Below are 12,325 nucleotides of genomic sequence, written 5' to 3' on the forward strand. Positions count from 1 at the left end.
TTGATGTTATCTTGACATTCAAAGTATGCCGGGATTCTTGCTAAATGTTGCTGTTGAAGACACCTTTTTGCAGAACCGTCATCACAATATAGAATGCTGATCAAGACTGGTTGATAAAAGGGTCAATGAATGTCAACATTTTAGTGGCATCACCAGTGCGGTAAAACCTCTGGCATTGTCAACTGGTCTACCCTTGCTAAACACAATCTGAAATATTGGCTTGCTGAAAAGTCTGCCACCAAGATGTGCTGGTGTTGAAGCTGACTGCTGTGCATTATGGTCATTTACTCCAGTACGGGATGAACCCTCTGCTCATAGCGGCTTGGTTTGGACACCTGGAGGTTCTCAAGCGCCTCGTGAATGGTGGAGGGAGAGTCTCCAGCCAGAACAAGGTAAGGACTGGGGCAGCAGGTTTAAACTCTGGAAAGCAATCACATCCTGGGCCATAGCTTGCATTGCTGCTGTTGTAATCGCATTTGATTGATATTGACATCTAAAGTAAACATCCATGGCCCAATCAATCGTTTAGCAGACACTGTCGCTGCTAGGTTTTTCTTGAAAATGAGACAATGTTATTTCAGGTGTCTCAATGGGTTTATTTAATCTCCTGGTTAAATAAAATCTATTTAATTGCTGATGTCAGTGGAAAAAAAAAACATCCAATTCAGTAGAAAGTAATGGTTTTCGCATACTAGGACATGGTCTCCACCTCTGTGTCTTCCACATGGCGAAATTTGCAAACATGGGCAGAGCCAGGGCAGATCTAGGCTGGGGTTGGGGAAGAAACAACTCTTCAGCAAGGCGCTATGCCCTGGGGTGGGTGCGGTGATGGAATGTGGAACGTTTCTGTTGCTAATCTTGTCACCAACCTGTGCATGTTTTTTTGCTACTCTGGTGTAAAATATCTCCTTTCCTACCATGTGGATATAATGTATACAAAGATAAAGATCCCGCGTATAGCCTTAACAGACTGTAGGGGCAAGTGCTGTTAGCGAGCACCTATGAAGGCCGGAACGGTACACGAACGAAGGGGGTGGGTGACCAGCACCACGCCCGACCGCCTTTGTCTCCCCAGTAGCGATGTTTACACACCGCACCAGGTACTCATTTAAGGCTGAGTCGACCTAGGGGAGGCCCAGGACCGGTTCAGATAATCGTCACTGGTGTTAGCCGTGAGCGGGAATCGAACCAGGTCGCCAGGTTCATAGCGCAGCGCGCTAACCGCTACACTACCGCTTCCCATATAAATAATGTATACACACACATACACACATCCATGTGCAACTGTATAAATGTGAGACAATCCAAATTGCCTGTGATGGGGTGTTTTGCACGCTCGTTTGTGACTGGACTGAGACCATCAATACACTGCAGTTGAGAACCTGGATTAATCAAAGGTGGCTGACTTTGATTCGAACCCAGGGTGTCATTGGTGCCAGCTCAGCGCTCTGACTCTGAAGCCACCTGGTCACCCCCTGTTAAAAACGTTCTCATGTGTTCACTTGGTGCCCTGGTTTCCTTCTGCACGCCAGGAATGGTCAATACACCAGTTGCTCAAACATCGCAAAGCAAGACCCTCCTCAAAAGCACCGTGGCTGAGTGAGGCTTGCTTGGTTGGTCAAAAAAAAAAATTAACCGCTGAATTGTTTTCCATCTCATCAGCATTTCAACGTAATCGTTATCCCAACCACACCTACACTAACCCATGTGGCTGGTGCCAAATCACAAACAACAAGACACATTTACAGGTCAATGCTATTAAACTGTAAAACTACTTACATTTTACTTATTTATAATGCATTTACTGAAAGTTATAAGATGATGTGAAAGCCAGTCTATATTTTCGCCGCATTAAATACAATATAGATTTTAGTCCATTAAACCTATGGGATTTCCAAATCAACACTATCCAACAGCATTTATTAATAAGCTTAACTTTGACAATGATTCTGGGTAAGAGTGTCCTGAACAGCCCATAGGCTGGACTAAAACTATTGTATTAACCTTATTGGAATGGAAGCCTTTTGAATTGAATTACCCACAATACTCCTCAAAAATATGGCGAGTTTTAACGCGTTAAATAAGATTAATCATCGGCTCGACTACACACTGCAATTTTCATATTCCCTGTGCTCGAGTTTGACTCGGCCGATAAAGTGAGCTTAGTTTGAATCTCATCATTTTTCATTTGGATCCCTCATGAGCCTTACAGTGCTCTGTGAAGCTTTATAGGTGATGTGTGCCTGTGTTTTCCATGAAAGTTTATGCACGTTACAGTAAGAGTGAATGTGCATATAAACGTGGCACGTGTGGGTATTATTAACTGGCCTGGCACAGGCGCCGTGGTGACGTCACCGTCACTTAGTGGCGAACGGCGGGTAATTGGTATCACCGTAGTCCGAATGTTGTTTATGCTGCTCTGCAATGCCAGTGTCATGAAACACGTGGTGATAATAATTGACAAATATCACTCTCTTCTCGTGATTCTCACTCATGCCTTGCTCCCTTTCCCTGTCAATGCTCCATTAGAATGGCCTGAACATTTTACACTGTGCTGCTCAAAGAGGACACGTTGAGACTGTTACATATACCTTGGAGTCCCTTGAAGACCTCGGCATTGAGGGAAAAACCAACGTAAGTTGCTTTAAATTTCGATGTAAAGCTTTGTGCTATCACGAGCAGTAAAACTTCTAGTATTGCCGAACAGTCCACGGAAGTGGATATTACAGCTCTACTTCTGAAATAATTTCAAGTGACCTCTGGTCCACAGCCAGTAGAGGGCAGCACTTCTCACTTGCACTGCATATGAAAGCAAGGTTTAATTTTCGATTTAAAGCTTTCGTGACTGCAGGGATTCATCTTCTTGGTTCTTTCGGTAAAGTCACGTAGAAGGGAAGTAATAAAATAATAAAAATTAAACATAATAAAATAATTATTATGTTGCATTGTGAACAATCTTCCTGCAAAATCTCTCCAGCATCCTTGCTTCAACAGCGTTGTCACAGTTGATTGTTTGAATTTGGGACTGAATGTGGTTTTTGAATGGCTACACATGAAATCAATCAATATTGTAACTTGACTTGTTTGAGAAGGCTTAGCATCTTGGACCTTTTGGCCTGTGCTCAGTAATCACGATAAATTAAACAAAGCAGATAGACTGGTGGGCAAGCAGTTCATCTGCATATGTAAAGGAATTGCATTCTTAATATACATTAATGTGGAATGAGGATGAAACGGAAGCTATGAGGGGTGCAAACAATGCATCGATTCATTAATTCAAATTGATTTATATGCTTCTACTACGCGCATCAAATCGCCTGTGTGAAAAACAACCGATCTTATTAAATTTGAAAATACAGTGTTGGATAGATTACATCGGTCCATGTAATCCATCCAGCCACTCTAGGCCACCACATTCACCACAGTGCTAAAAATATAATTAATTCTTGATTTGAATCATGACCTTCCTTGAATTGCAACAAGTAATCGAATCATAAGGTGGGCAAATTGTCACACCGCGAGGAGACACGCCTAGCCCGGTTTAGCGTCTTCTCTTCTGTGGTCATCCCTCAGTGTTTAGCACTGCTATGTCACGTGTACCACAATTGGAATGACATTGTTGAGAAAAACACATTCATGTTTGAAAACCAGTATCTAATATGATCTGTAGGCTGCTAATGTGTGTTTACTGTATTGATCTGTGTACATTGTGTTCTCGCATATCCTGGATGGGTTTGACATTATCTGGTAACTACTACCTCGCTAAACATATTCACATCGAAATAAACATGGGCACTCCTCGAGACAGTGTTTTTGCGAAGAGAATAGCGGGTCTTGGCACGGACAACCACGGATGTGAGATGTTAACTGCCGCACCTATAAGCAGTTGCATTTGGAGTCTCTATTCTCTCCGCCTGATGAAAACCGTTTGTGTTGCGATCGAAACGTCGTGGCTTTTTTGCTTTTAATTTTAAAAGTTTTATTTAAAAAAGAAATTCTATGTACGTGACTTTACCGAAAAGAACCAAAGAATATAAAAAAAATAATAATCTTGCAGTTTTTTTTCCACGAGTGAGGGTGTTTAGCTAAATAAACCCCTCCAATTTATGGAATAAAATTATCTCTTGTGTTTTAACATTACAGGGCCTAACGTGTATGCTGTTCTTGTGCAGGCTGAGAAAACGCCGTACCTACTGGCGGCCGAATACGGACAACTTGCAGTGCTCGAGCTTCTGATGGATTACAAGTGTGCACAGGACGTCAGCGATGGGGTAACACAGTAAACAGAGCAAGAGCAAGGTTGCAGCTTTAGGAACACAGTATTCACGATCATGGAAGTTAACCGATTATGAAAACGTTGCTTTAACCCTCTTGCACAATAATTATTCAAAGACCAAACCTAAAATAAATGTTGTTTTAGTTTAATGTGAATTGTAGGACTCAAAGGGAACTCTCATAAAAAAATGTGTTGAAAATATTCAATGTGATTTTACAGAAGCCGTATTAATAATAGCGGTCCACCCGACGCAGACTTGATGTGCGAAAGGGTTAAACTCCCATTTCAAAATATCGTGAAGCATTTTGGGTAAACGTTTCCAAAATTGAGAGTGATCGACCAGTGCTGTGGATGCAGAGGCTGGTGGATTACGTAGATTTGTGGACTCCTGCACTACTGTGGCCAAGAAATGGCAGGATGCTAAATGGGTCTGTAAAACATTCCTGTGTGGACTTTTGTAATCCCTCTGTTTTGCTGCACAGTAGTTTTTGAATGTTTAGTGTTTATCTTTTGTGTACTTTAGTGTCTTCCCACAGGCAAAGCACTCATTCGAAAGGATTCGGCCAAACATCTCAATGTAGGAATATCCTAAAAAGGGGGCCTGATTCTCAAGGAAACACTTTTATTCAAAAATAAATTACATTACCTGAATAAGTATTGTGAACATAGGTATGTAGGAAAGAATTGGCCCCAATAATAGCAATTTATTTTACAATACATCAACTGCTTATATTGATTTGTTTGTATAAATACAAACAAATACATATTTGTAGTTTTACAGTAAAACCTCTTGGAGTAAGTCAGATGTCTGGGTATGCTGAAAAGAATAAATCCATGAAAAATTGTTCAAGAATCTCCAACCAGCATACCGTTCTCATGCTAATGAAGCCGGGTGCGGTCGAACGAACTGTTTTGCAATCAATCCACATTCTTCAGCCTACCGTAAAGCTCTTATGCTAATCATGTGTCAGAAATTCAAGATTTGCTTGTCGACAATAGTCAGTGTGAGATACTATCCCCTACTTTTGTAATACAGTTCAGTATATGCAATTTGCATGTGATTGTGCACAAGCAAATTCTCTCGACTTATCCGTTGTGAGAAATGTGGTGACACCGGTCATCCACATGCTCTGTTAGTGTCCGCTCTGTCTGACATAAATTCTAAATTTATTTCACAAAAAAATATTTAGCTTTCCACTGGCAGTCCCTCTCACCTCCACTGCAGGGCTACCGTATTGGACTCAAATTAAACTCTACTGTAGTGATTTAAACAAATAGTTTTTAACCAAATATTGAATTATGAACATTTAGTTAATTACTACTAAGTTATTTACCGTGAATACATTGTTAGGTGTAAGTTAGCATGTACATACAATATACATTCAGAAATAATGTATTTGATCATTTTCAGTATTCTGATCATCCCCCAATTCAAATGACACTTTTAAATTGCACTTTTCAACTTCTCATAGTTGCGACATAAAGTATATTTAAATTGGTTAAATATGATTTTATTTAATGCACAATGATTCATGCATATTTTCTTTTTTTCAGGAGAAAAACACCGCCATTCATCTTGCGGCAAAAAATGGCCACATGCTGTCGTTGGAGCATTTGCTGGAGAAAGGCCCTGGGAGAACTCTGGACTTTGTCAACAGCCAGAATGTCCGTGAGTGCTGTTATTTCACAAGACAAAGTTCCCCTGTGTAGCCTTAGCAAACTGTAGGGGCAAGGGACTATTAGCGAGCACCTATGAAGGCCGGCATTGGAGGCTGAGTATACCTAGGGGAGGCCCAGGACCGGTTCAGATAATCGTCACTGGTGTTGGCCGTGAGTGGGAACTTGGGTCGCCTGGGTTCATAGTGCAATGTGCCAACACATTGTACACGCATACACACGTGGACATGGCGAGAGTCCTGCCTGAACGACACCGTGCATGATCCGTACCTATCAGTGGACAGCACTGATCACTACCTCCAGCAAGCGGTGCATTCAGTGATGACTTTTATGTCTCACGTGTGTGCACACGTGGAACTTCAAGGAGAGACTCTCAAGGCAATGCTACTGTAATAGTGATTCAAGAGTAGATGAATCCTTTAACATCCTCCAAGAGATGGTGTCTTAGTAGATGACCACTAAGTAGCATACACGTATACAATAGTCATCATTTACCCAACCCGCTCATAGATGAACACCTCCCAATGCCGTGTCAGTCATTATGGTTCTTGACCATACGTCACCGTGCTGGTTGGTGTTTGTTGGTGAAAGACGTGTCCAGGACTGGTCCAGACATCACTCACCACTGATTAAAACAAGACCCACTGAGCTATGTAGCTCTTTTTAGAAGCGACCTGGCCACAAATGATAGCTCAACGAGAAGTGGCTTATCACGTGGAAATGTAAAGCAGCCAAATACTCTTGAACGCATGTTGATTCTAAAGTGGAGGGAAAAAACCAGAGGACACGGATAAGAATCCACGTGGCCACGGGGAGAACATGCAATCTCCAAATATACAGGCGTCAAGGTTGGGATAGAACCCACGACCTCCTGCCTAGCACAGTTAACATCTCGCCACCATGAGATATTAACTGTGAGCTGGGTCAGAAACCACTGTGCCAGCACTGTCCTCAAATATTATACTGGACTTCTATTAAATAATTTCCGAGAACAACTTGTTAAAGGAAGTGGTTTATTCATACAATATATATATCTTTAACTGTATCCATACGTTTTAATACACATCATCATGAATTTGAAATATATGGTGTATGTCAATTGGCTCTTATTTGTGTTGTGAGGAAAGGTATTAATTCTATCATGTTACATTTTAATCATTTTCTCTTATAAGCGTGCATATTCCGGTTGGAATCATATATCTTTGGGATTTTCCTGGTTCTTGGATTAATCCTAAAAGTGCGAAAATTTAGGCAAGATACAACATTTACACTGATCTGATTGACCCAAAAATGTGCCATCACAGGAAGTGATGTCACGGCTGTGACATCCCAATATCCTCCTCAATACCCTCCTCAATACATATCCTGACCTTGTTTGGCCACACAATATCTATGGAAGCTCCTGACACCTGTGTACGAACACCCGTTTTGCTTGGTTTGTTGACAAACCGCCTGACCGACTGCAGTGTAGAATGGAAACACAGCCCTCCACCTGGCAGCAGAGGGAGGGCACCTGGAATGTGTGCGGATGCTGCTGGACTGTGAAGCGATCTGCGATATCAACGCACTCAACAACGTGAGCTCGCGCCACACACACACACCCACCAGCATGCTCACACGCAAAGACAAAGATCCCCCGTATAGCCTTCACAGGCTTTTAAGGGCAAGTGCTGTTTGCGATTGGCCTATTAAGGCCAGCACGGCACACGAAGGGGTGGGTGGCCAACACGACGCTCGGCTGCCTTTGTCTCCCTCAGTGCTGATATTTTCAAATATGACACCAGCTACTCATTTGAGGCTGAGTCGGCCTAGAGGAGGCCTAGGACTGGTTCAGATAATCGTGACTTGTGTTGGCGGTGAGCGGAAATCGAAATCTGGTCGCTGGGTTCGTAGTGTAGAGAGAGCTAATCACGACACTTCCGCCCTCCCCCACAGCTACACGCACATACAAGCTGTGTGCAGACACAACTTGAAAATCCAGGATTTTTCAGGCCTCACCACAGGCTTCACCACAGATATATATGTGTGTGTTTGGCTGTTGTTGGGATGACTGTCGGGATGGAGGCAAATGGGGCTGTCTAGGATTTTAGCAAGGATGGAGAGAGAACCCAAGTGATGGATGGAAGGAGGATGCCCTGGTGACTTGCAGGAGGGAGGGAGGGAGGTTGCCCAGGTGATTGATTGCAGAGATAGGGGGACCTGTGGGACTCCACATTTCGACTAATCACTCGAAAGGGGGCTGGCCTGGGTTCACAAAGTAGGCAAAGGGGGGTTTATCCTAGGTTCCCATGGCAACCTTACTGGGCAAGGCCAGCTTCACCTGGGTTACGTGACCCACTTACCGGGGGCGGGTGGCTCTCCTCGCTATGGGAGCTAAGCACTTCTAGCTGGGCCGCCCTCGGAACGCAGTCATGACATCACAGGGTCAAATGCGGACGAACGAGAGATTCATCCCCGCATCAGTGGGAATTTCTCATTTGGGTGAATTTCAGGGCTGTGCTTTTGTTTGAGAAAAAAAAAACCATGGCCGAGAATGACCGAAATTATAAATGTTAGCTTTTGATTATGTCACCAAACTCGATTATACATGTGCTATGAATAAGGGTCATTGCCCAAAAAGTCATCCTTATATAGTTTTTCTTTTATAGCAGTGTTATTGATACACGTTTTGAGTTTTTAATTACGTTACACTTTTTGATGTGAAAATAATTACAATCACTTCCCTGTGGTCATTGAGGGAATGGGATGGAGTGGGGAGAATGCATGGGGAGGAGGAGGGATGGTCTCTTTGGTTTAAACAAGATATGAGCCATGCTGGTCTGTACCACGAACAAACCAGCACAGTACAGGTCTGATTCATGATGGCCGTGGGAACACAGCATTGGTATCAGTGAAGATATATGTGGGGCCAGGTGACCTGTAGGTGGGAAGGGGAAAACGCTGATGATATACCGGTGTTCAGACGGAGATCCCTGGAGATCCCCGTAAATTTTATCTTGTGTATGGCAATTAATTTAGGAGCTAAATGCCAATGTCTGAGGTCTGCTCGCCACGATGAGAAGGCTACTAGAGAGAGTTGGTGTGGGTTATTTTCTTTATTCCTCCTATTAAAATGGTTCCACGGTTTGGTTTGCATGACCAAAGTCACACTCTGACGCACCCGTGGTGCCATGGGGGATGCTGGGAGATAGCGCAAAGCCATTTTAAGTTGCAATGCACGTTTAGATACACGGGGAAAGCACTCGCGTACCGTTATTAAAGTATATGATTAAATATATATTTTGGTTTACGTTTTTGTGAATGTTCTTCTTCCGTTTGTATTACCTTTCAATTGTAGATGTGCACATTTCAATTCAGGTCCAGTATTTGTGACAGAATGTACAAGGCAATGTAATATATCCATATTGCATGCCATTGAGTGAGGGTCGCATGCGTTCAGAGATAACTTTTTAATTTAAAGTGTCAGATACACCGCCAGACCCTTCTTTTAAAGGTAAAGCAATACCTAATAATGTGTTATTATTTGAAATCAGAAACAAAATCTTATTTTATTTGACTGATGCATGCCCTCGTGGGAGATTCTACAATATCCTTTAAGCTCGCCAGAATATATTGAAGACTGACATTTGTGCAATCTGGCAACTACTGGTACCTTAGGGATCAGCAACCTGACATGAAGGGAGATAGCTCCCAACAGATGTGAACAGCATCCCTTGTTATTTGTAACGCAGTGCACGGTCCACCTAAAAATTGAGATTTTCTATTCAATTTGACAGAAATGGTTGTTTTCAGTTAATAAACTCAACTAATTAAAGGATTTTTTTTACCACGTAAAGCCCACTGAGCTATGAACTATCTTAAGAGGAAACGTGGCACACATAATAGCCCATCACAGAGACTTATCTTACGTGGGAATTTATCGTGGCCAAATCATCTAATGTTCATTCAAATGAATGTAAACAACTTGAACCTATAACACTGAGATGTACAGATGGCACGTGTAAGCCCATGCAAACACAACTCATGGGACATTTGTTATTCAATTGTCAAACGACAGGTGTCTAATGGATTTAATAATTTTTATTTGTTCCGGACTGATTCCCATGGCTATTCAAGGTGGCATTGTGAATGTATATTTCAGAAGTGTTGTGTTTTAAATTATATATATCAAATAGCTTTCATGCTATGAAATCTATTGAGGATATGAGATATTACAAATATATATAATGTATACATGTTTAGTTCTATTACAATATTTATGGGATGGGTGCCAAACTTATAAAATAAAAAAATAACTTATTTTAAGAATTTCGTATCTTGTGAGTCAGGAGTTAACTGGTATCAGGTTAATACCACTGCAACGTTGAATCTTTGTACCCTGAATCTCAGGGTTCAAATCATAGCACAAAACGTTTCCAAAATAAGAATTGGTCTTTGACTTCTTTCAGAAAAACCCAGCTCGTTGTGCTTACACCAGACACGAAAGGACATTCCCATCCAGCAATTGAACATAGGGCAGTCTAGAGCAGTGGCTCTTAACCTGGGGTGCACTCACCCCCTGGAGGTGCAAGATGTCCTTTCTGGGGGTGCGACACGTGGCCAGATTTCTCTTAGAAGGCAAATAATAAAAAACACAAACTAAGCACGGGCACATAAGTACAACTTTGTTTAATGAAACCTTTGTGTTTATTAACATTATAAATGTTTTACAATTGAGAACAAAAGGGGTGCAAGAATGTAGTGAAAGTGAAGATCCACTGGTCTAGAGGTTGGGGCGAAGATGATTCCACTTTTGGGAACTATCCTCATGCAATGTGTTCTTCGGTGTGGTAGAATGTCCTCAAGCTACAGCGTGAAACGCATCTCACTGTTCTGTGTCCAGATAGCCAGATGGTCGACTAATTGGAATCTAATTGTAAAAAATTGTGCTGGAGGTGTTGGAAGCATTTCTATAAAACATAACACAGGTATGATAATTGGTTCTTTACCCTTCTATCTGGCAACAAAACTGACACCTTTTTGCAAGGAGTCATGTTTGCATAGACCGCAATACCTGCAGTCATAATACAAACAAAAGAACATAACTCTGATAATGTGCACTGTCCTTGAAGTTGATTGGTCCACACCCGAGACAGCTTTCCTTCGAGCCTAGTCTCATATGGGTTGGACCAGATGACGCCAAAAGGCGCACAACCAATCAACTTCAAGGACAGTGCACATTATCAGAGTTATGTTCTTTTGTTTGTATTATGACTGCAGGTATTGCGGTCTATGCAAACATGACTCCTTGCAAAAAGGTGTCAGTTTTGTTGCCAGATAGAAGGGTAAAGAACCAATTATCATATTTTTACTGGCAAATGAGGTCCCCATAGTATAACACAGGTATTTAAAGTTAGCATAGCCCACTTATAAATGTAGAAGGATCATTCTACAGACATTGCCAAAGTGGATCCAGAATTATTAATGTAGCTACTGTACGATCAAATGTAATATTACAAATTGGAAATATGTTACTTGATTTTGTGTTTTCTTATTAATGCATGCACCTATAACTGTAATTTGATATTAAAAAAACAGGTTATGATTGTTTTCAGCTGATTGTATTTTTTACATTATTGTGATTTTATTCCAGATGGGAGGATGTTTAGTCTGTGCCAGTGCGTCCCAGCTGTTGCTTGTAATTGAATACTGGTTGCGTTTTAGATTCACCTTGATTGTTTTGCTTGGCTCTGTACGCATAGGAGTCCATGAACGCCCTTCATATGGCTGCCAAGCACGGCCACGAGCAGATCGCCAAACTCCTCATCGACGAGACCATCGACATCAATGCGATCAGCACGGTAAACCCAGGCTCCCCAAACAGGAGGAGTGAGTTGCTGTGGTAACTGCAGCGAGTGTGTGTTGTAAAGAAAATGGTGAATTTAATGAGTGTCGGTTTTCATAAGACCTTTGGCAAGTGTTGTGACGGGTACTGCAAGATTCGACCATGTCTGTCGGGTGCTTGCCAAGCTGCAATGACTTCCATTTGCCGAACGAATGCATGAAAGGTCGCACTCATTACACAAAAAGGGCTTGCCACAAATGAACCATAATGCCTCGCCGATTCTCGTCGAAAAACATAAAGCATCACGCGAACTCCGGTCAACCTCGCAACGGCTTTTGGCAAGCCACTGAAAGAAGACGGTCACCACATCGCACGCTTTCAGATGCGCTTCTGCGGCCGTCTGTAACAATGTTCGTTCCAATATTAAGAAGCCGCTCCGAAGCGATGGACTTTTAAATCTAGATCGAAAACTCACTTCTTTAGAACTCCTTTTTGTATTTCGTTTGTTGTCCTTCCCCTGCACCTCCGATTAGCACGGTTGGCTACGT

At 42.1% G+C, this 12,325-nt stretch overlaps 1 protein-coding gene across 1 annotated transcript in view; it reads left to right on the forward strand.

Annotated features, from left to right (window-relative positions):
• LOC133346427 (ankyrin repeat and death domain-containing protein 1A-like) overlaps window positions 1-12,325 on the forward strand; it is a 43,665-nt gene that overhangs the window by 12,829 nt on the left and 18,511 nt on the right. The window contains exons 4-9 of the mRNA XM_061557991.1: window positions 294-392; window positions 2,530-2,634; window positions 4,173-4,271; window positions 5,831-5,941; window positions 7,425-7,529; window positions 11,695-11,793. Of these exons, the coding sequence (XP_061413975.1) occupies window positions 294-392; window positions 2,530-2,634; window positions 4,173-4,271; window positions 5,831-5,941; window positions 7,425-7,529; window positions 11,695-11,793 (618 nt within the window). The remainder of the gene's footprint in view (window positions 1-293; window positions 393-2,529; window positions 2,635-4,172; window positions 4,272-5,830; window positions 5,942-7,424; window positions 7,530-11,694; window positions 11,794-12,325) is intronic.

This window comes from Lethenteron reissneri, chromosome 24, assembly GCF_015708825.2.
Source record: "Lethenteron reissneri isolate LAM-NWPU_2019-01 chromosome 24, ASM1570882v1, whole genome shotgun sequence".
In the NCBI taxonomy this organism is placed as follows: domain Eukaryota; kingdom Metazoa; phylum Chordata; class Hyperoartia; order Petromyzontiformes; family Petromyzontidae; genus Lethenteron; species Lethenteron reissneri.